This window comes from Ranitomeya imitator, chromosome 7, assembly GCF_032444005.1.
Source record: "Ranitomeya imitator isolate aRanImi1 chromosome 7, aRanImi1.pri, whole genome shotgun sequence".
Classification (NCBI taxonomy): Eukaryota; Metazoa; Chordata; class Amphibia; order Anura; family Dendrobatidae; genus Ranitomeya; species Ranitomeya imitator.
Window position 1 is genome coordinate 7,562,404 of NC_091288.1, and position 26,102 is coordinate 7,588,505.

Here is a 26,102-nt window from a genome sequence, read left to right on the forward strand (position 1 = left end):
ATTATTTTTAATATTAGATCTTTTTACTATTGAGGCTGCATAGGCAGCATCAATAGTTAAAAAGTTGGTCACACAGGGTTAATAGCAGCGTTAATGGAGTGCGTCACACCGCGGTCAACGCTGCCATTAACCCTGTGTGAGCGCTGACTGGAGGGGAGTACGGAGTGGGCACTGACTGCGGGGAGGAAGGAGCAGCCGTGTTGCCGCCGGACTGCGCCCGTCGCTGATTGGTCGTGGGCGTTTTGCCATGACCAGTCAGCGACTTGGATTCCATGACAGACAGAGGCCGTGACCAATGAATATCCGTGACAGAAAGACAGACAGACGGAAGTGACCCTTGGACAATTATATAGTAGATGTTACACTGGTGTGTGTGTGTATTATACACAATTATTATGCAAATTGGATTTAAGTTTCATAAAGATTTAATTGTTTTGTTTTTCAAATAAACTGGTGGATGGTATTGTGTCTCAGGGCTCAATAGATAACTGAAATCAATCTTAAACACATGTGATAATTAGTTTTCCAGGTGATTCTAATTAAAGGAAAACTACTTAAAGATTATGTTCCACATTATTAAGCAGGACACAGGTTTCAAGCAATATAAGAAATAAAAAGGATCTCTCTGCTGCTGAAAAGTGTTAAATAGTGCAATGCCTTGGACAAGGTATGAAAAAATTAGATACTTCACAATAACTTTGTGATCATCATACTGTGAAGAGATTTGTGACTGAAACAGAGCACAGACAGAGTTCATGCAGATAAAGGCATAATGAGGAAGGTTTCTGCCAGATAAATTCATTGGATTAAGAGAGCAGCTGCCAAAATACCATTACAAAGCAGCAGTTATTTGAAGCTGCTGGTGCCTCTGAAGTCCCTCGAACCTCAAGGTGTATGATCCTTCACAGTCTTGCTGTGGTGCATAAACCTTCAATTGGCCACCCCTAAACAGTGTTCATGAGCAGAAACGGTTGCAGTGGGCCCAGACATACATGAAGACTAATTTCCAAATAGTCTTGTTTACTGATGAGTGTCGAGCAACCCTGGATGGTCCAGATGGATGGAGTAGTGGATGGTTGGTGGAGGCCACAATGTCCCAACAAGGCTGCGACGTCAACAAGGAGGTGGAGGAGTCACGTTTTGGTCCAGAATCATGGGGAAACAGCTGGTAGGACGCTTTAAGGTTCCTGAAGGTGTGAAAATGACCTCTGTAAAGTATAGAGTTTCTGACAACTTTCTTCCATGGTCTAAAAAGCAGAAGCCAGGAGCAAAATCATCTTCATGCTGACAATGCTCCATCTCATGCTGCAAAGAATCTGAGTCATTGGCTGCTATGGGCATAAAAGGAGATAAACTCATGGTGCGGCCGCCATCTTCCCCTGACCTCAACCCTATAGAGAACCTTTGGAGGATCATCCAGCACAAGATCTATGAGGGTGGGAGGCCGATCACATCAAAACAGCAGCTCTGGGGGGGGGGGGGGGGAGAGAAATACAAGCAGAAACTCTCCGAAAACTCACAAGCTCAATGGAGGCAAGAATTGTGAAGGTGACAGCAAAGAAGGCTCCTATGTAACATGTAAGGCTACGTTCACATTAGCGTTTTGCGTGTTTGCGTCGAGCGCCGCAGCGGCGACGCATGCATCATGCGCCCCTATATTTAACATGGGGGGCGCATGGACATGCGTTGTGCTGCGTTGTGCGACGCATGCGGTTTTTTTGCCGCAAGCGTTGGGCGCAGAAAATGCAACAAGTTGTGTCGAAATTTCGGCAAAAAAGGACGCATGCGTCGCAAAACGCAGCGTTTTAGCGTGCGTTTTGGTGCGTTTTTATGTGCGTTGCGTCGCCGGCGCACAATGCAAATGTGAACATAGCCTAACTTGGTTGTTTTGGGGTTAAATAGCTTTTTTGCTCAGTGAATGTGACCTCCTAATGCTGCAAATTCCACAAATGAGACTTTTCAGTTCTTTAAAACATCAAATGTATAGAAATTCTACTGTGCCTAATAATTTGGAGCAGTGCATTGTGGAGTTTTATTTATTTTGGAGATTATACTGTTATCATTGGGAGGTTTCTTCAATAAAATTTGATGTATAATCTAACGGGTGATGACTTTTATTAGACTGACTGTCATTTGCACCGACCATTTAGGAGAATCCGAGAAAAATGTCATCTGCACAATTTGGAACATGGTGTATATGTAACACTGGGGTGTGTGTATTATATATGTATGTTACACTGGGGTGTGTGTATTATATATGTATGTTACACTGGGGTGTGTGTATGTATTATATATGTATGTTACACTGGGGTGTGTGTATGTATTATATATGTATGTTACACTGGGGTGTGTGTATGTATTATATATGTATGTTACACTGGGGTGTGTGTATGTATTATATATGTATGTTACACTGGGATGTGTGTATGTATTATATATGTATGTTACACTGGGGTGTGTGTATGTATTATATATGGATGTTACACTGGGGTGTGTGTATGTATTATATATGGATGTTACACTGGGGTGTGTGTATGTATTATATATGGATGTTACACTGGGGTGTGTGTATGTATTATATATGGATGTTACACTGGGGTGTGTGTATTATATATGTATGTTACACTAGGGTGTGTGTATGTATTATATATGTATGTTATGCTGGGGTGTGTGTGAGTATTTTATATGTATATAATACTGGGGTGTGTATTATATATGTGTGTTATACTTGGGTGTGTGTATTATATATGTATGTTATGCTGGGGTGTGTGTGTATTATATATGTATGTTATACTGGGGTGTGTGTATTATACAGTACAGACCAAAAGTTTGGACACACCTTCTCATTTAAAGATTTTTCTGTATTTTCATGACTATGAAAATTGTACATTCACACTGAAGGCATCAAAACTATGAATTAACACATGTGGAATTATATACTTAACAAAAGAGTGTGAATCAACTGAAATTGTCTTATATTCAAGGTTCTTCAAAGTAGCCACCTTTTGCTTTGATGACTGCTTTGCACACTCTTGGCATTCTCTTGATGAGCTTCAAGAGGTAGTCACCGGGAATGGTTTTCACTTCACAGGTGTGCCCTGTCCGGTTTAATAAGTGGGATTTCTTGCCTTATAAATGGTGTTGGGACCATCAGTTGTGTTGTGCAGAAGTCTGGTGGATACACAGCTGATAGTCCTACTGAATAGACTGTTAGAATTTGTATTATGACAAGAAAAAAGCAGCTAAGAAAAGAAAAACGAGTGGCCATCATTACTTTAAGAAATGAAGGTCAGTCTGTCCGAAAAATTGTGAAAACTTTGAAAGTGTCCCCAAGTGCAGTGGCAAAAACCATCAAGCGCTACAAAGAAACTGGCTCACATGAGGACCGCCCCAGGAAAGGAAGACCAAGAGTCACCTCTGCTTCTGAGCATAAGTTTATCCGAGTCACCAGCCTCAGAAATCGCAGGTTAACAGCAGCTCAGATTAGAGACCAGGTCAATGTCACACAGAGTTCTAGCAGCAGACACATCTCTACAACAACTGTTAAGAGGAGACTTTGTGCAGCCGGCCTTCATGGTAAAATAGCTGCTAGGAAACCACTGCTAAGGACAGGCAACAAGCAGAAGAGACTTGTTTGGGCTAAAAAACACAAGGAATGGACATTAGACCAGTGGAAATCTGTGCTTTGGTCTGATGAGTCCAAATTTGAGATCTTTGGTTCCAACCACCGTGTCTTTGTGCGACGCAGAAAAGGTGAACGGATGGACTCTACATGCCTGGTTCCCAGGAGGTGTGATGGTGTGGGGGGGCTTTGCTGGTGACACTGTTGGGGATTTATTCAAAACTGAAGGCATACTGAACCAGCATGGCTACCACAGCATCTTGCAGCGGCATGCTATTCCATCCGGTTTGCGTTTAGTTGGACCATCATTTATTTTTCAACAGGACAATGACCCCAAACACCTCCAGGCTGTGTAAGGGCTATTTGACCAAGAAGGAGAGTGATGGGTGCTACGCCAGATGACCTGGCCTCCACAGTCACCAGACCTGAACCCAATCGAGATGGTTTGGGGTGAGCTGGACCGCAGAGTGAAGGCAAAAGGGCCAACAAGTGCTAAGCATCTCTGGGAACTCCTTCAAGATTGTTGGAAGACCATTCCCGGTGACTACCTCTAGAAGCTCATCAAGAGAATGCCAAGAGTGTGCAAAGCAGTCATCAAAGCAAAAGGTGGCTACTTTGAAGAACCTAGAATATAAGACATAATTTCAGTTGTTTCACACTTTTTTGTTAAGTACATAATTCCACATGTGTTAATTCATAGTTTTGATGCCTTCAGTGTGAATGTACAATTTTCATAGTCATGAAAATACAGAAAAATCTTTAAATGAGAAGGTGTATCTAAACTTTTGGTCTGTACTGTATATGTACTAGCTATTGAACCCGTTCTACGCCCGGGTGGCGAGCATTTATATTGGTATATGGTCCCCATCCTGTCATGTGCTGCTTCTATCCTGCACCCCCTTTGTCATGTGCGGATCTTGTGCACACGCTACCTGATTCCTTTCCGTTGCCATTTTCTTGAAGACTACAGTGTCTTCAAGAAAATGGCGCCGGAAAGCGCGGACTGCGCAGGTGCTGATTCCGGCAGCAGGACCAAGAAAATGGCGGCTGAAAGGAATCAGGTGGCGTAAGTAATTGCTGTGACATGAACTGCTACAGTATCATCAGGGCACAATCATGTCCACAGTGTCCCCACGTCCGGGTTACGGATCATAAATGTCCCCTTGCTCCCAGCAGTCCGCGCTTTCTGGCGCCATTTTTTTTTTTCCTGACACTGGCTATAATATAACGCTAGGAGCGTCGCGCCTGCGCAGTCTATAAAGGCTTCGGACAGAGTGACGCTCCCAGCGATATATTATGTTATACTGGGGTGTGTGTATTATATATGTGTGGTATACTGGGCTGTGTGTATTATATATGTATGGTATACTGGGGTGTGTATTATATATGTATCAGGGCTGTGGAGTCGGTAAGCCACAGTTGTGACTCCGACTCCTGGATTTTATCGGGTTCCGACTCCTTCATAAATGGCCAATTCGTAACAATAAATTTACTGTTGTCAAATATTAACATCGTGCTTATTCAGTTTCTCACCATCATATAAGTAATCAGACCACTTAGAGCAAAAACTATATTTATTAGAATACAGTTAGAATATAGAAAATAACTTTTATAAACTTTTCTAACCTCTTGTAAGTAAATATGCAATAAACACTTATGCAGTTAATAAGAAGAAATCTATAAATTCGTCCTCCGGTAAAGTATTGCCTCTGTCAGATCCTCCTTCATGGATGCCCTCGAATCTGATCTAATCATTCTGAGAGCAGAGAACGACCTCTCTACAGTAACTTGTGTTGGTGGCAAAGCAGTGACCACTCGGGAACATCTCTGACAATGTCCGGATACAGAGGAATCGCTTGTTGCGCTGTTATTTTTGATGAACGGTCAAATTTCTGAATTTCTTTTAGTGCACATGAACAATCCTGCTGAAATGTCCTGGCTGTGTTCTTTACGGGGATGACTCTTCTATGTGGGAACGCTTTGCACGGTCCTTGTGATCCAAATATTTGTCTAAATTAAATTCTTCATCAGTTGATGAGGGTGAAGATGTGGCAGGACGACCAAATTCTTCTTGTTCCTCCGGACTGTTCTGTAACCCTTTCATCCTTACTGCTATTCTTTTCCTTTAGTTAGCTGTTGATCATCTAGAAGAATCCGATGCATTGGGTCTACATAAACAGCGGCCAGTGAATGTTATTTTGTAATAGTAGCTCCTCTCTCCGTTTCATTGATGTAGCAATGCCACTTGCAATTAACCCTCCTCTTTGGGACAGGCGAAACATCTTCCACTCCTCTAAGAAATCACCTGGAGTTAAGTCCTCTGCTTGTCATTTTTTAGTCACTGTAAATGGGTGCTGTAGCAATTTTTCCAGCTCAGTCGCCTGATTCCACTGACTTTCATTTAGCGTCAGTTGAGGGTTAGCCATGTCTACAAGAAAGGTTTTCAGTTCAACCAAGCGCTGAATCAGTAAGTAAGTTCTGCCCCATCGTGTGGCTTGATCAATAATTGCCCCTTTTCCAGCACGTCTCTTCCAAATTGAGTCAACTTTAGGGGTTCTGGCAACAGTAGACAATGTCCTCACCTTGCCAATCAGGGCAGCAGCATGTCCTTCTTGCAGACTGTCTCTTATAGCCGCTGTAGCGTATGCACAACACGGCGCATGTGATGAATGAAAGAACGTATTGACACAGTTCCAACAAGATCATCTAAACTATCATGTTGCTGTTCATCTGAAGCAGCTTCAGTTTGCTCCTCAGTTACAATACTGTGTTCCTCTATTTCAGACATCTCTGTGTCTGTGGACCCAGAATGTTCTTCTTGCTGCTGGTCACCATCATTACTCTCATTCATTAGCTTAATAGAACTTATCATATTTGAAGCATTGTCAGTTACGACAGAAAGAACTTGCTCTTTTTTAAGTTCATAGCCTTGCAGAACCTTTTCCACCAAGACCTGGAGAAACTCACTGGTGTGATGAGCTTTGGTGTCTCTTACTGCCAATGTCTTGATAACTATTTCATTTTTGTCACAAACAAATCGGACATTGATGGCAAAAAAGTTCCCTCTGTGACGTGTGCAGGCATCCATTTTAAGAAACAGAAAGCGTCCCTTCAGAGTTTTTAAGTTCTTCCTTTTGTTTAAAAGCTTCTTCGATTACTAATTTTCTACTACTCTCTCCAGAGAAACACCAAGCTTGCGGGCCATTTCCCCATTCAGACACACAAAAGCTTGTTGTGAAAATAATGAAATAGGCACACTATCCTTTACAACAAGCTCTATGATCTGTTTTTTAAATGTATCTACTGTCATTGTCACAGTAACTTTGTCACTGACAAAATGTCTTGCAACTGATGGCTGCAAAGTTCTCTGCTCCTTTGTTTGGCTGGAAGAGCTGGGCACTGGTTCATTGGTTTGGATACAGTCTTTCTCATCCACTGCTTTCAGTACTTCTGGATGAAAGCGCTGTAAATGTCTCTTTAGATTAGAAGCTCTGGTAGGAGCACTTTTATCTTTGCCTGAATATGCACCGATCTTGGCTTCACAGCATTTGTTTTCGTCTGGATCATTTGTCATACACTGAAAGACATAATGTTTTCTATCTTGAATGATGGTGAAATGTTCAAATACAGCTGATTTAATGTGACGCTTCTTTGACATTCTCAGGTTTTTAATTCTGCATTCACAATCCAAATGACAATTGTTTTTCCTAAAAACAATTGTACAAAATTATTGCCAGGTCGTACAACTGATATAGTGGTCAGTAATACTGTTAGGGTATGTGCACACGTCAGGATTTCTTGCAGAAATTTTCCTGACAAAAACCGGACATTTCTCCCAGAAATCCGCATGCGTTTTTTCATGCGTTTTTGACACCTTTTTGGTGCGTTTTTTCCCAAATGCATAGAATAGCGGGAAAAACGCAGAAAATCCACAAAATTAATGAACATGCTGTTTTTTTTTTTTACAGCGATGCGTTTTTTTGCGGAAAAAAAACGCATCATGTGCACAAAACATGCAGAATGCATTCTAAATGATAGGATGCATAATGTATGCGTTTTTAATGAGTTTTTATAGTGTGTTTACCGCGAAAAAACCTGAACGTGTGCACATAGCCTCATTCCTCATGTACTAACAGTTAACTGATGCAAAGTTTGTTGAAAGGATAATTCTTCTTACAGTCTTCCTCTTCTGAGTAGCAGCTGTGAGATGCTTGGAAGACGCACACCAAACATCTAGTCTAGAGGAGGAGCTTTACTATTAAGAATTTACAACACATTTTCAGTTTCATACATTGTAAGTAGGAGGGTTGGGGCAGCATGAGGTTAACCAGGTATAAGGTTAGATGAGGGTAGTGGAGAACAGTGACACACAAGAAGTAAAGGTACCGTCACACTGAGCGACTTTAGAACGATAACGGTAGCGATCCGTGATGTTGCAGCGTCCTGGCTAGCGATATCGTTGTGTTTGACACACAGCAGTGATCTGGATCCTGCTGGGAGATCGTTGGTCGGAGCAGAAAGGCCAGAACTTTATTTCGTCGCTGGATCTCCCTCTGACATCGCTGGATTGGCGTGAGTGACGCCGATTCAGCGATGTCTTCACTGGTAACCAGGGTAAACATCGGGTTACTAAGCGCAGGGCTGCGCTTAGTAACCCGATATTTACCCTGGTTACCAGTGTAAATGTAAAAAAAAAAAAAAAACACTACATACTTACATTCCGGTGTCTGTCGCGTCCCTCGGCGTTCTGCTTCCCTGCACTGTCAGCGCTGGCCGGCCGTAAAGCAGATTACAGTGGTGATGTCACCGCTCTGCTTTACGGCTGGCTCTTAGACAGTGCAGGGAAGCAGAACGCCGGGGGACGCGACAGACACCGGAATGTAAGTATGTAGTGTTTGGTGTTTTTTTTTTTTACATTTACACTGGTAACCAGGGTAAACATCGGGTTACTAAGCCCGGCCCTGCGCTTAGTAACCCGATGTTTACCCTGGTTACCCGGGGACCTCGGCATGGTTGGTCGCTGGAGAGCGGTCTGTGTGACAGCTCCCCAGCGACCACACAGCGACGCTGCAGCAATCGGCATAGTTGTCTAGATCGCTGCAGCGCCGCTTAATGTGACGGTACCTTAAGAAATGTCTCCAGCAGAACTGCTTATCACTGTTGTTCATAGTTTGATAGAACATATATATTTGAGTAACATTTATAAAATTCATATGAAAGTTCAATTATGAAATATTAATACTTTTTTTTTTTTTTTTTAAAGCTGCAGTCGGTACATTTCTAGCGACTCCGACTCCAACCAAAACTAACTCCGACTCCACAGCCCTGATATGTATGTTATACTTGGGTGTGTGTATTATATATGTGTGTTATACTGGGGTGTGTATTATATAATACATACACACATCAACGTAACATGCGTATATACATATCAGAGTATATTGCACTGATACGGAATCACAGAAGAGACTGAAGGATCCACCGAGCCTCGTACACAGGAGATCCGGGATCAGGTCTTCATGTCTGGGGCAACGTCCTGCCGAGATCCTCTGTAACCTGTGTACGACGAGCGGAAGTGATGGAGGAGACGGGCGGTCACCAGATACTGATGGTGAAGGTGACGGGCGGTCACCAGATACTGACTCTGGAGGTGACGGGCTGTCCCCAGGTACTGGCAGTGGAGGTGACGGGCTGTCCCCAGGTACTGGCGGTGGAGGTGACGGGCGATCCCCGGGTACTGGCGGTGGAGGTGACGGGCTGTCCCCGGGTACTGGCGGTGGAGGTGACGGGCTGTCCCCAGGTACTGGCGGTGACGGGCGGTCCCCGGGTACTGGTGGTGACGGGCGGTCCCCGGGTACTGGCGGTCCCCGGGTACTGGCGGTGGAGGTGACGGGCAGTCCTCGGGTACTGGCGGTGGAGGTGACAGGGCTGTCCCCAGGTACTGGCGGTGGAGGTGACGGGCTGTCCCCGGGTACTGGCGGTGGAGGTGACGGGCTGTCCCCAGGTACTGGAGGTGACGGGCGGTCCCCGGGTACTGGCGGTGGAGGTGACGGGCGGTCCCTGGGTACTGGCGGTCCCCGGGTACTGGCGGTGGAGGTGACGGGCGGTCCCCGGGTACTGGCGGTGGAGGTGACAGGGCTGTCCCCAGGTACTGGCGGTGGAGGTGACGGGCAGTCCTCGGGTACTGGCGGTGGAGGTGACAGGGCTGTCCCCAGGTACTGGCGGTGGAGGTGACGGGCTGTCCCCAGGTACTGGAGGTGACAGGCGGTCCCCGGGTACTGGCGGTGGAGGTGACGGGCGGTCCCCGGGTACTGGCGGTGGAGGTGACAGGGCTGTCCCCAGGTACTGGCGGTGGAGGTGACGGGCGGTCACCAGACACCGATAGGATTTACGTTTCTTTTTGCTTTGTTCCGTTTGTATTTCCTTTATTTTTATCAATTAACTATTGACCCTTTTATTACTGGAGGCGTTTTTAATGTGCAGCACTTTTTTTCCAGCACTGAGGCTATGTGCACACGTTGCAGATTTGACGCTGCGGATCTGCCGCTATTTTCCATGCTTTGTGCAGTAACGTGCTGCAGAAAAAAACCCATGGAAACGCAGCGGTGTTTTTTCCGCAGCATGTCAATTCTTTGTGCGGATTTTGCAGCAGTTTACATCTGCACCACAATAGGAATCCACAGGTGTAAAACCGCAGGTGGAATCCACACAAGAACGGCAGTAAATCCGCGGGTAATTCGCAGTGCGTATTACCTGCGGATTTTGCAAAAACGGTGCGGAAAAATCCGCACACCCAATCCGCAACATGTGCACATAGCCTTAGGTAGCAGCGCTGTCTGTTGTATACGTGTCTGCACATGGTATATAGGGACGTACAGTCATTCTCATGTCTACAGACCTTTTGTGGTGACTGTCGTGTTTGGGGCACAGTGATGTCCCTGTTACACCTACTGCTGCTCCCTTCGCTTTTTCCCCTGTCATGGGATACGTAGATGATATTAATGGGTTAATTGATTATGGAAATGATGTTGGCACTATTGATTGATATGTGGCTGTATAGACCAGATTTATGTACATTGCTTTTGTGGAGTGGAGTCTATGCTGGGGCACCGTTGTGACGCAGATGCCATCATGCGCCTGTAGATTGCTGGCACCACCCTGTCACCCGAAAGATATAATGGAGCGGGTCATCCATGATTGAGCCGCCACTCCGCAGGTAACCGGGCTGTTATCTGTGTGGCTGCCACTTCCCATCAGTCTGCCCATTATGTATAGTGATGAGCTGACGTCCTCTGATAAGGTATCCGAGTGAGCTCGAAAAATGTTTGTGTTCCCGCAGCCGCGGGACATGGAGCCGCGGGACATGGAGCCGCGGGAACTCGGAACATGTTTTTTGAACACGCCGGAGGCACTTTGCTAGCACACGAGCACCCTCGGATAACATCTTATTGGAGCTTGTTCGTTCTTCACAAAGTCATGAACCCTGTCCCACTAATTGTTCCCGGTGGAGTCGGCTGCCGTCATCATCCGATAGTAATCGGCCTCGTCCACGAACGCTCGGAGTAACGCTGGTCTCGATTGTGGCTGCAGGGCCGCAGCTCTCATCTGCTATATAATCGTCTAATTCTGTCTGTTTGTCTGTAATGGAAATCCCACATCGCTGATTGGTCGCGCCAGCCGCCCGCGACCAATCAGCGTCAGGCGCAGTGCGGCCGTAGTTCAGTCACGTTTACTGAACAAGTTATGTAAGTGAGAGTGCCACGTTGTTCAGTCACATTTACGGAACACATTCAATCAGTCACAGTGTGACATACTTCAGTCACATTTACTGAACAAGTTGTCGGTCACAGTGCCAGGTAGTTCGGTCACGTTTACTTTACAAGTTCCGTCAGTCACAGTGCCAGGTAGTTCAGTCACATTTACTGAACAAGTTCCATCAGTCACAGTGCAACGTAGTTCAGTCACATTTACTGAACAAGTTCCGTCAGTCACAGTGCGACATAGTTCAGTCACATTTACTGAACAAGTTCCGTCAGTCACAGTGCGACATAGTTCAGTCACATTTACTGAACAAGTTCCGTCATTCACAGTGCGACATAGTTCAGTCACATTTACTGAACAAGTTGTCGGTCACAGTGCCAGGTAGTTCGGTCACGTTTACTGTGCAAGTTCCGTCAGTCACAGTGCGATGTAGTTCAGTCACATTTACTGAACAAGTTGTCGGTCACAGTGCGATGTAGTTCAGTCACATTTACTGAACAAGTTCCGTCAGTCACAGTGCGACATAGTTCAGTCACATTTACTGAACAAGTTCCGTCAGTCACAGTGCGACATAGTTCAGTCACATTTACTGAACAAGTTCCGTCATTCACAGTGCGACATAGTTCAGTCACATTTACTGAACAAGTTGTCGGTCACAGTGCCAGGTAGTTCGGTCACGTTTACTGAGCAAGTTCTGTCAGTCACAGTGCGACGTAGTTCAGTCACGTTTACTGAACAAGTTCCGTCAGTCACAGTGCGACATAGTTCAGTCACATTTACTGAACAAGTTCCGTCATTCACAGTGCGACATAGTTCAGTCACATTTACTGAACAAGTTGTCGGTCACAGTGCCAGGTAGTTCGGTCACGTTTACTGTGCAAGTTCCGTCAGTCACAGTGCGATGTAGTTCAGTCACATTTACTGAACAAGTTGTCGGTCACAGTGCGATGTAGTTCAGTCACATTTACTGAACAAGTTCCGTCATTCACAGTGCGACATAGTTCAGTCACATTTACTGAACAAGTTCCGTCATTCACAGTGCGACATAGTTGTCACATTTACTGAACAAGTTGTCGGTCACAGTGCCAGGTAGTTCAGTCACATTTACTGTGCAAGTTCTGTCAGTCACAGTGCGACGTAGTTCAGTCACGTTTACTGAACAAGTTGTCGGTCACAGTGCGACATAGTTCAGTCACATTTACTGAACAAGTTGTCGGTCACAGTGCCAGGTAGTTCGGTCACGTTTACTGAGCAAGTTCTGTCAGTCACAGTGCGACGTAGTTCAGTCACGTTTACTGAACAAGTTCCGTCAGTCACAGTGCGACATAGTTCAGTCACATTTACTGAACAAGTTCGGTCAGTCACAGTGCCACGTAGTTTAGTCACGTTTACTGAACACGTTCTGTCAGTCAGAATATTCTATAATACCCGATGCGTTAGAATCGGGCCACCATCTAGTGTATAATAACCTGCGATCTACGGTGTAATCACAGGTTTATAGTCTTATCTTTATTTATTGCAGATAAAAACTTTGATGATGAAGATTCTGTTGATGGAAACAGACTGTCATCCGCCAGCTCCACCGCGTCCTCCAAAGTGCCACCACCTGCCCGCAAACCGGTGACTATGGGGACGGCTCGGAGGCCCGGGACTACTGCAGTCGCCACCAAACCTGGAGGTGAGTTACGAGAGGCTGAGGGTCCCCATTGTGTGTACATAGCGGCCCCAGAGGAGCGAGATCCCTGCACGTCCTGTCTGGTCACTGGCGGAGATGATGGAAGTCGTCTCCAGGTATTACTTGTTTCACCTTTCCCTTCTGCAAACAAACTAAACTTAAAGAGGAAGCCAGAGATCAACTGATCCCGCACGGCCTCTTCATGTTCAGTTTGAAGGTGGAGACAGTGACGCCAGCGCTGTTTGGATCCACTGCAGAGGTGGAGAGGAGCTGCATCGCCTGATCTGTATCCATCATCGGCTGCAGCGGTGGAAAGGAGCTGCATCACCTGATCTGTATCCATCATCGGCTGCAGCGGTGGAGAGGAGCTGCATCATCTAATCTGTATCCATCATCGGCTGCAGCGGTGGAGAGGAGCTGCATCACCTGATCTGTAGCAATCATCGGCTGCAGCGGTGGAGAGGAGCTGCATCACCTGATCTGTATCATCGGCTGCAGCGGTGGAGAGGAGCTGCATCACCTGATCTGTAGCAATCATTGGCTGCAGCGGTGGAGAGGAGCTGCATCACCTGATCTGTATCCATCATCGGCTGCAGCGGTGGAGAGGAGCTGCATCACCTGATCTGTATCCATCATCGGCTGCAGCGGTGGAGAGGAGCTGCATCACCTGATCTATATCCATCATCGGCTGCAGCGGTGGAGAGGAGCTGCATCACCTGATCTGTAGCAATCATTGGCTGCAGCGGTGGAGAGGAGCTGCATCACCTGATCTGTGTCCATCATCGGCTGCAGCGGTGGAGAGGAGCTGCATCACCTGATCTGTAGCAATCATCGTCTGCAGCGGTGGAGAGGAGCTTCATCACTTGATCTGTGTCCATCATTGGCTGCAGCGGTGGAGAAGAGCTGCATCACCTGATCTGTATCCATCATCGGCTGCAGCGGTGGAGAGGAGCTGCATCACCTGATCTATATCCATCATCGGCTGCAGCGGTGGAGAGGAGCTGCATCACCTGATCTGTAGCAATCATCTGCTGCAGCGGTGGAAAGGAGCTGCATCACCTGATCTGTAGCAATCATTGGCTGCAGCGGTGGAGAGGAGCTGCATCACCTGATCTGTGTCCATCATCGGCTGCAGCGGTGGAGAGGAGCTGCATCACCTGATCTGTAGCAATCATCGTCTGCAGCGGTGGAGAGGAGCTTCATCACCTGATCTGTGTCCATCATTGGCTGCAGCGGTGGAGAAGAGCTGCATCACCTGATCTGTATCCATCATCGGCTGCAGCGGTGGAGAGGAGCTGCATCACCTGATCTGTAGCAATCATCGTCTGCAGCGGTGGAGAGGAGCTGCATCGCCTGATCTGTATCCATCATCGGCTGCAGCGGTGGAGAGGAGCTGCATCACCTGATCTGTGTCCATCGGCTGCAGCGGTGGAGAGGAGCTGCATCACCTGATCTGTAGCAATCATCGTCTGCAGCGGTGGAGAGGAGCTTCATCACCTGATCTGTGTCCATCATCGGCTGCAGCGGTGGAGAAGAGCTGCATCACCTGATCACTGTTTATTTCCATTTGACTTCTCAGTTCTCTGGTGATGGTCATGGCGGCTGTCGCCTCTGATCGATCATCAGCGGACGGACATGAAGCCTCCTCTTTCTTGGCTTCAGACGCAGGTTATGGTGAATGGCGGAGCCGCCGCTCCTGAGCGACTGTGTAAGGCTGGTTTCACATTTGCGTTTTTTTGGGTGCGTTTTTGCGGTAAAAAACGCAAAAAATCCGCATGGTGAAAAAACGCATGTAAACGCATGCAAACGCTGCGTTTTTTTTTACGCATGCGTTTTTGCATGTGGTGTAAAAACGCTGCGTTTTACTGCGTTTACATGCGTTTTTTCATGCGTTTGCGTTTTTTAAACGCATGCTGAGAAATGTGTGACAGCTGCCAATCATTAAAAAAAAGTAAAACCCCCACTATAAACAGAAATAGTTAGGGTTAGGGGTAGGGGTAGGGTTAGGGGTAGGGATCATAACCCTAACCCTAAAGGGATCCTAACCCTAACCCTAACCCTAAAGGGATCCTAACCCTAACCCTACCCCTAACCCTAAGGGATCCTAACCCTACCCCTAACCCTACCCCTAACCCTAAGGGATCCTAACCCTAACCCTAAGGGATCCTAACCCTACCCCTAAGGGATCCTAACCCTACCCCTAACCATAACCATAAGGGATCCTAACCCTACCCCTAACCCTAAGGGATCCTAACCCTACCCCTAACCATAAAGGGGTTAGGGGTAGGGTTAGGATCCCTTAGGGTTAGGGGTAGGGGTAGGGTTAGGATCCCTTAGGGTTAGGGGTAGGGGTAGGGTTAGGATCCCTTTATCACCTTTACGTTGGGTGGTGGCATATTAGTGTGTTTTCAGGGGTTTTTAATAAAAAAACGCATGCGTTTTTTAACGCAAAAAACGCATGCACCAAAAAACGCATGCGTCCCCATTGACTCCAATGCATTTTTTGACACAAAAAAAAACGCATGAAAACGCATGCGTTTTTTTTTTGGTCCAAAAAACGCTTCTAAAAATACTACAAGTAGCATTTTAGAAAAAAAACGCATGCAGTAAAAAAACGCATGCGTTGCAAAACGCGACCAAACGCATACACAAAAAAAGCATGCGTTTTCAATGTTAAATATAGGGAAAAAAAACGCAGCAGACAAAAACGCAAGTGTGAAACCAGCCTTAGTCTGAGGTGAATACAGGAAATGGAGGTCGGGGAACTAAACATTTGTTTGTTTCAGGAACGAAAGAAGGTGCCGGAGCCTTAGACGAGGAAGACTTCATCCGAGGGTTTGAGGACGTCCCGTCTGTGCAGGTGAAGCTCGGCGAGTGCTGCCGCGTCCGCGCTCTCATCCATGACTTATTTTTACCTCTTCTGTATTTCATGTCGAGAATAAAATGCGTGACATATTAAGGGCGATCATGGACCCGTATTCGGGGGGGGGTCACCGGCTGCAGATGGGGGGTCGTCGGCCGCAGTTGGGGGGGGGGGAAGGGGGGTGCGCCGGCCGCAGTCGCAGGTCTCGTGACTCCAGTAGGTGCTGATTATATAAGTGATCTATTTCCTTCTCCGCAGGAGATCAGTGATCACTATAGTTTACACCTGTAGACCATAGGGCCACTTTAGCACCTGGGTGTACGGCCGGGGCCCCTTTTGTACCCTTGGCTGGGGGGCCGGTCTGTGCAGCCCTGTCCTAACCACCATCTGGTCTCTGCTTGTGTTTCCCGTGGGTGTTGGGGCGATTTTTATGTATACCCCTCCTCACATGTAAAGCGCCATGGAATAAATGGCGCTATAATAATAATAATAATAATAATAATGATGATTTTTACCCCTCACAAACATGGCAGCCTTGTATTTAGTGTTATCGCAGTGATGGATAAAGAGCGCAGGAAGCAGGGGGTTTCATGTGTCCACGATTGTCAATCCCCTGCGCTGTCTCCTCTTCCAGATCTACTCAAGCCGAGACCTTGAGGAACAAATCAATAAAATTCGTGAAATCCTGTCCGATGATAAGCACGACTGGGAGCAGAGGATCACCGCGGTAAGGAGATGGCGGGGTCCGGGCGGATCATGTGGGGGTTACCCTTGGGTAGAGGATTATATCACCATTGGTGATGATGGGAGACCCCCTATGGTGACGGTCACCCCACAATAAACTGCGTCAGCCGTCCTTCTGTGTCCGCATTATGTTGTGCACATATCCTGACGGCCTGTGTTTGGATCTAATGCTTTCAGCTTAAGAAGATCCGATCCCTGCTCTTGGCCGGTGCAGCAGAATACGACAACTTCTTCCAACACCTGCGTCTGCTTGATGGAGCGTTCAAGCTCTCCGCCAAGGACCTGCGCTCCCAGGTGGTTCGAGAAGCCTGCATCACCCTGGGGTGAGTGGAGCAGACGTGTCCTGACAAACCTGCCGGTGAATGTGCTGAGTGCAGGAGCTCACACCATCCGCATTACTTCCACTGACACGTGGGCTGCTGGAGGGGGGTCCGGGCGGCTGCTGCTGGAGGGGGGTCCGGGCGGCTGCTGCTGGACGGGGGGTCCGGGCGGCTGCTGCTAGAGGGGGGTCCGGGCGGCTGCTGCTGGAGGGGGGTCCGGGCGGCTGCTGCTGGAGGGGGGTCCGGGCGGCTGCTGCTGGAGGGGGGTCCGGGCGGCTGCTGCTGGAGGGGGGTCCGGGCGGCTGCTGCTGGAGGGGGGTCCGGGCGGCTGCTGCTGGAGGGGGGTCCGGGCGGCTGCTGCTGGAGGGAGGTCCGGGCGGCTGCTGCTGGAGGGAGGTCCGGGCGGCTGCTGCTGGAGGGGGGTCCGGGTGGCTGCTGCTGGAGGGGGGGGGGGGTCCGGGCGGCTGCTGCTGGAGGGGGGGGGTCCGGGCGGCTGCTGCTGGAGGGGGGTCCGGGCGGCTGCTGCTGGAGGGGGGTCCGGGCGGCTGCTGCTGGAGGGAGGTCCGGGCGGCTGCTGCTGGAGGGGGGTCCGGGTGGCTGCTGCTGGAGGGGGGTCCGGGCGGCTGCTGCTGGAGGGGGGTCCGAGCGGCTGCTGCTGGAGGGGGGTCCGGGCGGCTGCTGCTGGAGGGAGGTCCGGGCGGCTGCTGCTGGAGGGGGGTCCGGGTGGCTGCTGCTGGAGGGGGGGGGGGGGGTCCGGGCGGCTGCTGCTGGAGGGGGGGGGGGTCCGGGCGGCTGCTGCTGGAGGGGGGTCCGGGCGGCTGCTGCTGGAGGGGGGTCCGGGCGGCTGCTGCTGGACGGGGGGTCCGGGCGGCTGCTGCTGGAGGGGGGTCCGGGCGGCTGCTGCTGGAGGGGGGTCCGGGCGGCTGCTGCTAGAGGGGGGTCCGGGCGGCTGCTGCTGGAGGGGGGTCCGGGCGGCTGCTGCTGGAGGGGGGTCCGGGCGGCTGCTGCTGGAGGGGGGTCCGGGCGGCTGCTGCTGGAGGGGGGTCCGGGCGGCTGCTGCTGGAGGGGGTCCGGGCGGCTGCTGCTGGACGGGGGGTCCGGGCGGCTGCTGCTGGACGGGGGGTCCGGGCGGCTGCTGCTGGACGGGGGGTCCGGGCGGCTGCTGCTGGACGGGGGGTCCGGGCGGCTGCTGCTGGACGGGGGGTCCGGGCGGCTGCTGCTGGACGGGGGGTCCGGGCGGCTGCTGCGACCCTGACTTCTTAACTATGGATTTCACTTTATTTTACATCAGGCACCTTTCTTCTGTCCTGGGGAACAAATTTGACCATGGAGCTGAAGCAATTATGCCCACGGTTTTCAACCTAGTTCCTAACAGTGCCAAAATCATGGCGACCTCCGGTGTGGTGGCCATTCGATTAATTATACGTGTAAGTATCTTTGGTTGCTCTGGCCGAGGTGTCTGCTTTCTTGTGTATGTATAATATATACCGCACACCAGTCTATATCTGTGGCTGCTTTTCTCTCTCGGCAGCACACACACGTCCCGAGGCTAATACCCATCATTACAAGCAACTGCACCTCCAAGTCTGTGGCGGTCCGAAGGTTTGTGCTCCCTTGTTTTTTTTTTTCTGTGCTTTTATTCATCTCTGCTGTGCGTCCGTGTCATGGGATGACGACTATGGCAGCGCCTGCTGTCGGGACGGATGTGCCTCGGGTATTTACATCCTATAGAGCTCATCCTCTGATAGATTTACTCTCCTCAGTCCTGCTGCATTTTACACGGATTATTACATATGCTGTAACCTGTAATATCTGTAATAAGAAAACCCAAAACACTTAGGCTATGTGCACACGTATTCTGGTCCACAGTGGATTTTTCCGCAGCGGATTTGATAAATCTGCAAAGCAGAAACACTGCATTTTTGCTTCAGATTTATCGCGGATTTACCGTGGTATTTCTGCGGATTTAACTGCGGTTTTACAACTGCGGTTTTGTAAGGAGCAGCTGTAAAACCGCTGCGGAATCCGCAGAAAGACGTGACAGGCTGTGGAATGTAAAGCGCGTTTTTTTCCGCTGCATGTGCGCAGCGTTTTTTGTTTCCCACAGGTTTACATTGTACTGTAAACTCATGGGAAACTGCTGCGGATCCGCAGCGTTTTCCACATCGTGTGCACATACCCTTACAAATAATCATTACAGCCGTGTCCTGGCCTGTGACCTCAGAGGAACAGCCCCCGTCATTTACAGCTGAATCTTTGTTTTTTCTGTGCAGACGTTGTTATGAATTTTTGGATCTTCTCCTACAAGAATGGCAAACACACTCACTAGAAAGGTAAGAAGATGATTAGCGCTGCTTCTGCCTCCGTAAGAAAGTGTGTATATCCAGAATAAGTGGGGAAACCACTCAGCCCAATGAATTCTACTTTTTCCTTCAGTTACTTTGCCTCTTGGGTTATAACATCTGGCCCCTCATCCCTCGCCCCCAGTGAATAACATCTACACCCACCATTACCCCCAGTGTATAACCTCAGGCCCCCCATGCTGCCATTACTACCATGTAGCAGAGCGGCCGGTGGTGCGCAGCTCCCTGATCCCAGCGCGGTCCTGTAATAGGAGCCATCGGGGTAATACATGCGTCCATAACATTTCTTCCTCCTGAATCTTCCCCATCACTTATGAGTGACATTACTGAGAAGTGGAAGGAACCACAGTAACTCAGCCACAAAGTGGAGACCCCATAATGTTACAGAGCGGGGGGCCGAGTGCTGAGGAGCAATAGTTCAGATCTCCACTGGTATCAGCACAAACCCTGGACCCTGCCGGCAGCTTCATGGCCGAGCAGCTGCATGCAGCCGTACATCACCAAGCACAATGCCGAGCGTCGGATGGAGCGGTGTAAAGCCGCCACCACTGGACTCTGGAGGAGACATGTTCTGTGCAGTGACAGATCGCACTTCTCTATCCGCGTCTGATGGAGGAGGCTGGGTTTGGTGATTCCAGGACAATGTTACCCCCTGACTACATTGTGCCCCCTGTACAGATGGTAGAGGGAGATAATGCTATGTGCTGTTATCAGGGGGGACGCGGACCCTCAGCTCCAGCTATGGGAAATCTTAATCTTCTGCAACAGAAATGGTGGACATTTGTAGCTTCAGCTTTGTGGGAACAGTTTGGGAAAGACCCTTATCTGCCTCCATGACTGTGTCCAGTGCACAAGGTCCATACAGACATGTCTGTGGATGTAAATGAGGACAGAGAAGCCCCTGGAGGAGGATGTGGGGGGCACATACTTTCTCCATATTAATGTCTATGGACGTAGATGAGAACAGAGAAGCCCCCGGAGGTGGATGTGGGGGGCACATACTTTCTCCATATTTATGTCTATGGACGTAGATGAGGACAGAGAAGCCCCCGGAGGTGGATGTGGGGGGCACATACTTTCCTCCATATTAATGTCTATGGACGTAGATGAGGACAGAGAAGCCCCCGGAGGTGGATGTGGGGGGCACATACTTTCTCCATATTAATGTCTATGGACGTAGATGAGGACAGAGAAGCCCCCGGAGGTGGATGTGGGGGGCACATACTTTCTCCATATTAATGTCTATGGCTATAGATGGAGGGGTGACACTTAGGTTGCGGTCCATTTGCCAGTTTTCCCTGTAGCACAGGTGATGGTCCTGACGTCAGTGTCGGGCCATGTTGGTTGTGCCCGTCTCCTCCTCCCTTGCTGTCTCCTCCTCCCTTGCCGTCTCCTCCTCCCTTGCCGTCTCCTCCTCCCTTGCCGTCTCCTCCTCCCTTCTTGCCGTCTCCTCCTCCCTTCTTGCCGTCTCCTCCTCCCTTCTTGCCGTCTCCTCCTCCCTTTTTGCCGTCTCCTCCTCCCTTCTTGCCGTCTCCTCCTCCCTTCTTGCCGTCTCCTCCTCCCTTGCTGTCTCCTCCTCCCTTGCCGTCTCCTCCTCCCTTATTGCCGTCTCCTCCTCCCTTCTTGCCGTCTCCTCCTCCCTTCATGCCCGTCTCCTCCTCCCTTCTTGCCGTCTCCTCCTCCCTTCTTGCCGTCTCCTCCTCCCTTCTTGCCGTCTCCTCCTCCCTTCTTGCCGTCTCCTCCTCCCTTGCTGTCTCCTCCTCCCTTGCCGTCTCCTCCTCCCTTGCCGTCTCCTCCTCCCTTCATGCCCGTCTCCTCCTCCCTTTTTGCCGTCTCCTCCTCCCTTCATGCCCGTCTCCTCCTCCCTTCATGCCCGTCTCCTCCTCCCTTCATGCCCGTCTCCTCCTCCCTTCTTGCCGTCTCCTCCTCCCTTCGTGCCCGTCTCCTCCTCCCTTCGTGCCCGTCTCCTCCCTCCTATTTCACCATTAGACCTTTCCTTGTTTCTTTGCTCTTTCTGCCATCTGTATTGATGTGCTGTGAGTGTTGGGACATGTCTGTGTGGACTCTGCCCTTCATCTGCGCTGCTGTCAGAGCAGATCATGCGTTTTACACACTGCAGCCGGACAGATGCAGATGGGGACCAGAGATACATGGATTCACGGTGCGGTGTATGATGGGGGTTATTGTCCTCGGCTGCGGCAGTGCTCTGTCGCTCTATGGCCGCCATGACTGACACATATTGCAGAGACATAGCTGCTCTGGGGACTGATTGTCAGTCTCGTCTTGTCCACCCTCGCTGTCACCATCACAACCAGAGGGCGACGCTGAGGAATGTGGTCTGAGCCGCGGCACATGTAAATGAGGGAATTGATGATGGCATGAAACGCGATGGGCTGTGATTGGCAGGCTGGGGTCGCTGGCTCCTCAGGACGGACATTGTCGCTCGTCAATTCCAGCAGCCACAGAATTATTAATATGAGCTCTCTCCGCTCCAGGCACATATCCGTGTTGGCGGAAACCATCAAGAAGGGAATCCACGATGCCGACTCTGAAGCCAGAATAGTAGCACGAAAGTAAGTAGTGAAGCCCCCCTCCCCCGTAAGTAGTGAAGCCCCCCTCCCCCGTAAGTAGTGAATGTTCCCCCAGTAAGTAGTGAAGCCCCCCTCCCCTGTAAGTAGTGAATGTTCCCCCAGTAAGTAGTGAAGCCCTTGTAATGCTGGTGGTGCGCTGGTATCTGAGGATTGACAGCTGCTAACTGTAAGTTCATCCGCAGTGTCGGCGTCTGCGATGTCCTCATAGTGAATTACTGTTCGGGAGGGGAAATATGTTACATCAAGAAGTGACGTATGTAGTCAGAGGAGACAGCGATGTACAGAGAGGTGTATAGTCAGAGGAGACAGCGATGTACAGAGAGGTGTATAGTCAGAGGAGACAGCGATGTACAGAGAGGTGTATAGTCAGAGGAGACAGCGATGTACAGAGAGGTGTATAGTCAGAGGAGGCAGCGATGTACAGAGAGGTGTATAGTCAGAGGAGGCAGCGATGTACAGAGGTGTATAGTCAGAGGAGACAGCGATGTACAGAGGTGTATAGTCAGAGGAGACAGCGATGTACAGGGAGGCGTATAGTCAGAGGAGACAGCGATGTACAGGGAGGTGTATAGTCAGAGGAGACAGCGATGTACAGAGAGGTGTATAGTCAGAGGAGATAGCGATGTACAGAGAGGTGTATAGTCAGAGGAGGCAGCGATGTACAGAGAGGTGTATAGTCAGAGGAGACAGCGATGTACAGAGAGGTGTATAGTCAGAGGAGACAGCGATGTACAGAGAGGTGTATAGTCAGAGGAGACAGCGATGTACAGAGAGGTGTATAGTCAGAGGAGACAGCGATGTACAGAGAGGTGTATAGTCAGAGGAGACAGCGATGTACAGAGAGGTGTATAGTCAGAGGAGACAGCGATGTACAGAGAGGTGTATAGTCAGAGGAGACAGCGATGTACAGAGGTGTATAGTCAGAGGAGACAGCGATGTACAGAGAGGTGTATAGTCAGAGGAGATAGCGATGTACAGAGAGGTGTATAGTCAGAGGAGACAGCGATGTACAGAGGTGTATAGTCAGAGGAGACAGCGATGTACAGAGAGGTGTATAGTCAGAGGGGGCAGCGATGTACAGAGAGGTGTATAGTCAGAGGAGACAGCGATGTACAGAGAGGTGTATAGTCAGAGGAGACAGCGATGTACAGAGAGGTGTATAGTCAGAGGAGACAGCGATGTACAGAGAGGTGTATAGTCAGAGGGGGCAGCGATGTACAGAGAGGTGTATAGTCAGAGGAGGCAGCGATGTACAGAGAGGTGTATAGTCAGAGGAGGCAGCGATGTACAGAGAGGTGTATAGTCAGAGGAGACAGCGATGTACAGAGAGGTGTATAGTCAGAGGAGACAGCGATGTACAGAGAGGTGTATAGTCAGAGGAGGCAGCGATGTACAGAGGTGTATAGTCAGAGGAGACAGCGATGTACAGAGAGGTGTATAGTCAGAGGAGACAGCGATGTACAGAGGTGTATAGTCAGAGGAGACAGCGATGTACAGAGAGGTGTATAGTCAGAGGAGACAGCGATGTACAGAGAGGTGTATAGTCAGAGGAGACAGCGATGTACAGAGGTGTATAGTCAGAGGAGACAGCGATGTACAGAGAGGTGTATAGTCAGAGGAGACAGCGATGTACAGAGGTGTATAGTCAGAGGAGACAGTGATGTACAGAGGTGTATAGTCAGAGGAGACAGCGATGTACAGAGGTGTATAGTCAGAGGAGACAGTGATGTACAGAGGTGTATAGTCAGAGGAGACAGCGATGTACAGAGGTGTATAGTCAGAGGAGACAGCGATGTACAGAGAGGTGTATAGTCAGAGGAGACAGCGATGTACAGAGAGGTGTATAGTCAGAGGAGACAGCGATGTACAGAGAGGTGTATAGTCAGAGGAGACAGCGATGTACAGAGGTGTATAGTCAGAGGAGACAGCGATGTACAGAGGTGTATAGTCAGAGGAGACAGCGATGTACAGAGAGGCGTATAGTCAGAGGGGGCAGCGATGTACAGAGAGGCGTATAGTCAGAGGAGATAGCGATGTACAGAGGTGTATAGTCAGAAGAGACAGCGATGTACAGAGAGGTGTATAGTCAGAGGAGACAGCGATGTACAGGGAGGTGTATAGTCAGAGGAGACAGCGATGTACAGAGAGGTGTATAGTCAGAGGAGACAGCGATGTACAGGGAGGTGTATAGTCAGAGGAGACAGCGATGTACAGAGAGGTGTATAGTCAGAGGAGGCAGCGATGTACAGAGAGGTGTATAGTCAGAGGAGACAGCGATGTACAGAGAGGTGTATAGTCAGAGGAGGCAGCGATGTACAGGGAGGTGTATAGTCAGAGGAGGCAGCGATGTACAGAGAGGTGTATAGTCAGAGGAGGCAGCGATGTACAGGGAGGTGTATAGTCAGAGGAGACAGCGATGTACAGAGAGGTGTATAGTCAGAGGAGGCAGCGATGTACAGAGAGGTGTATAGTCAGAGGAGACAGCGATGTACAGAGGTGTATAGTCAGAGGAGACAGCGATGTACAGAGAGGTGTATAGTCAGAGGAGACAGCGATGTACAGAGAGGTGTATAGTCAGAGGAGACAGCGATGTACAGAGAGGTGTATAGTCAGAGGAGGCAGCGATGTACAGAGAGGTGTATAGTCAGAGGAGATAGCGATGTACAGAGAGGTGTATAGTCAGAGGAGACAGCGATGTACAGAGGTGTATAGTCAGAGGAGGCAGCGATGTACAGAGAGGTGTATAGTCAGAGGAGGCAGCGATGTACAGAGAGGTGTATAGTCAGAGGAGACAGCGATGTACAGAGAGGTGTATAGTCAGAGGAGACAGCGATGTACAGAGGTGTATAGTCAGAGGAGACAGCGATGTACAGAGAGGTGTATAGTCAGAGGAGACAGCGATGTACAGAGGTGTATAGTCAGAGGAGGCAGCGATGTACAGGGAGGTGTATAGTCAGAGGAGACAGCGATGTACAGAGAGGTGTATAGTCAGAGGAGACAGCGATGTACAGAGAGGTGTATAGTCAGAGGAGACAGCGATGTACAGAGAGGTGTATAGTCAGAGGAGACAGCGATGTACAGAGAGGTGTATAGTCAGAGGAGGCAGCGATGTACAGGGAGGTGTATAGTCAGAGGAGACAGCGATGTACAGAGAGGTGTATAGTCAGAGGAGGCAGCGATGTACAGAGAGGTGTATAGTCAGAGGAGACAGTCGGCATTGTATGGAGATGTCCGTAGTCGGAGGGGAGGGTCAACGCTGAGGTTTTGGATATGTAGAAATTACTTTTTTTTTCTTTTTTTTTTTCTACATCTTTGTGTCTGGCGGTATCACCTAGTTTGTAAGCTTGCGAGCAGGGCCCTCACTCCTCCTGGTATCTGTTTTGAACTGTATTTCTGTTATGATGTAATGTTTATTGTCTGTACAAGTCCCCTCTATAATTTGTAAAGCGCTGCGGAATATGTTGGCGCTATATAAATAAAATTATTATTATTTATTATATTATTATCACCTTGCTGACTGTTTCCTTCTCTCTTACAGATGTTACTGGGGTTTCCACAGTCATTTCAGTCGAGAGGCCGAGCATTTATACCACAACCTGGAGTCCTCGTATCAGAAGGCGCTGCAGTCTCATCTGAAGAGCTCGGACAGCATCGTCTCCCTGCCTCAGTCCGACCGCTCCTCATCCAGCTCCCAGGAGAGCCTAAAGTGAGTGACGTGTGCCCCCCAGGAGAATCTGAATCAAGTGATGCGTGCGCCCCCCAGGAGAGCCTGAAGCAAGTGACGTGTGCGTTCCCCAGGAGAGCCTGAATCAAGTGACGTGTGCGCCCCCAGGAGAACCTGAATCAAGTGATGTGTGCGCCCCCCAGGAGAGCCTGAAGCAAGTGACGCGTGCTCCCCCCCCCCCCCTCCCCCCGAAGAACCTGAAGCGAGTGGTGCGTGCGCCCCCCAGGAGAATCTGAATCAAGTGATGTGTGCGTTCCCCAGGAGAACCTGAATCAAGGATTGTGCGCGTTCCCCAGGAGAGCCTGAAGCGAGTGACGCGTGCTCCCCCCCCAGGAGAGCCTGAAGCGTGTGATGTGTGCCCCCCAGGAGGGCCTGAATCAAGTGATGTGTGCCCAGGAGATCCCGAATTGAGTGACGCGTGCTCCCCCCCCCCCCAGGA

General features: G+C 49.5%; 1 protein-coding gene across 5 annotated transcripts in view; it reads left to right on the plus strand.

Moving 5' to 3' along the window:
• The window catches only part of CLASP1 (cytoplasmic linker associated protein 1), a 197,302-nt gene that overhangs the window by 88,996 nt on the left and 82,204 nt on the right, over window positions 1-26,102 (plus strand). For all 5 annotated transcript variants that reach the window (XM_069732633.1, XM_069732634.1, XM_069732635.1 and 2 more), the window contains exons 9-17: window positions 12,906-13,061; window positions 15,845-15,918; window positions 16,556-16,648; window positions 16,843-16,988; window positions 18,277-18,412; window positions 18,517-18,587; window positions 19,259-19,318; window positions 21,844-21,921; window positions 25,478-25,645. In XM_069732633.1, coding sequence (XP_069588734.1) covers window positions 12,906-13,061; window positions 15,845-15,918; window positions 16,556-16,648; window positions 16,843-16,988; window positions 18,277-18,412; window positions 18,517-18,587; window positions 19,259-19,318; window positions 21,844-21,921; window positions 25,478-25,645 — 982 coding nt within the window. The remainder of the gene's footprint in view (window positions 1-12,905; window positions 13,062-15,844; window positions 15,919-16,555; window positions 16,649-16,842; window positions 16,989-18,276; window positions 18,413-18,516; window positions 18,588-19,258; window positions 19,319-21,843; window positions 21,922-25,477; window positions 25,646-26,102) is intronic.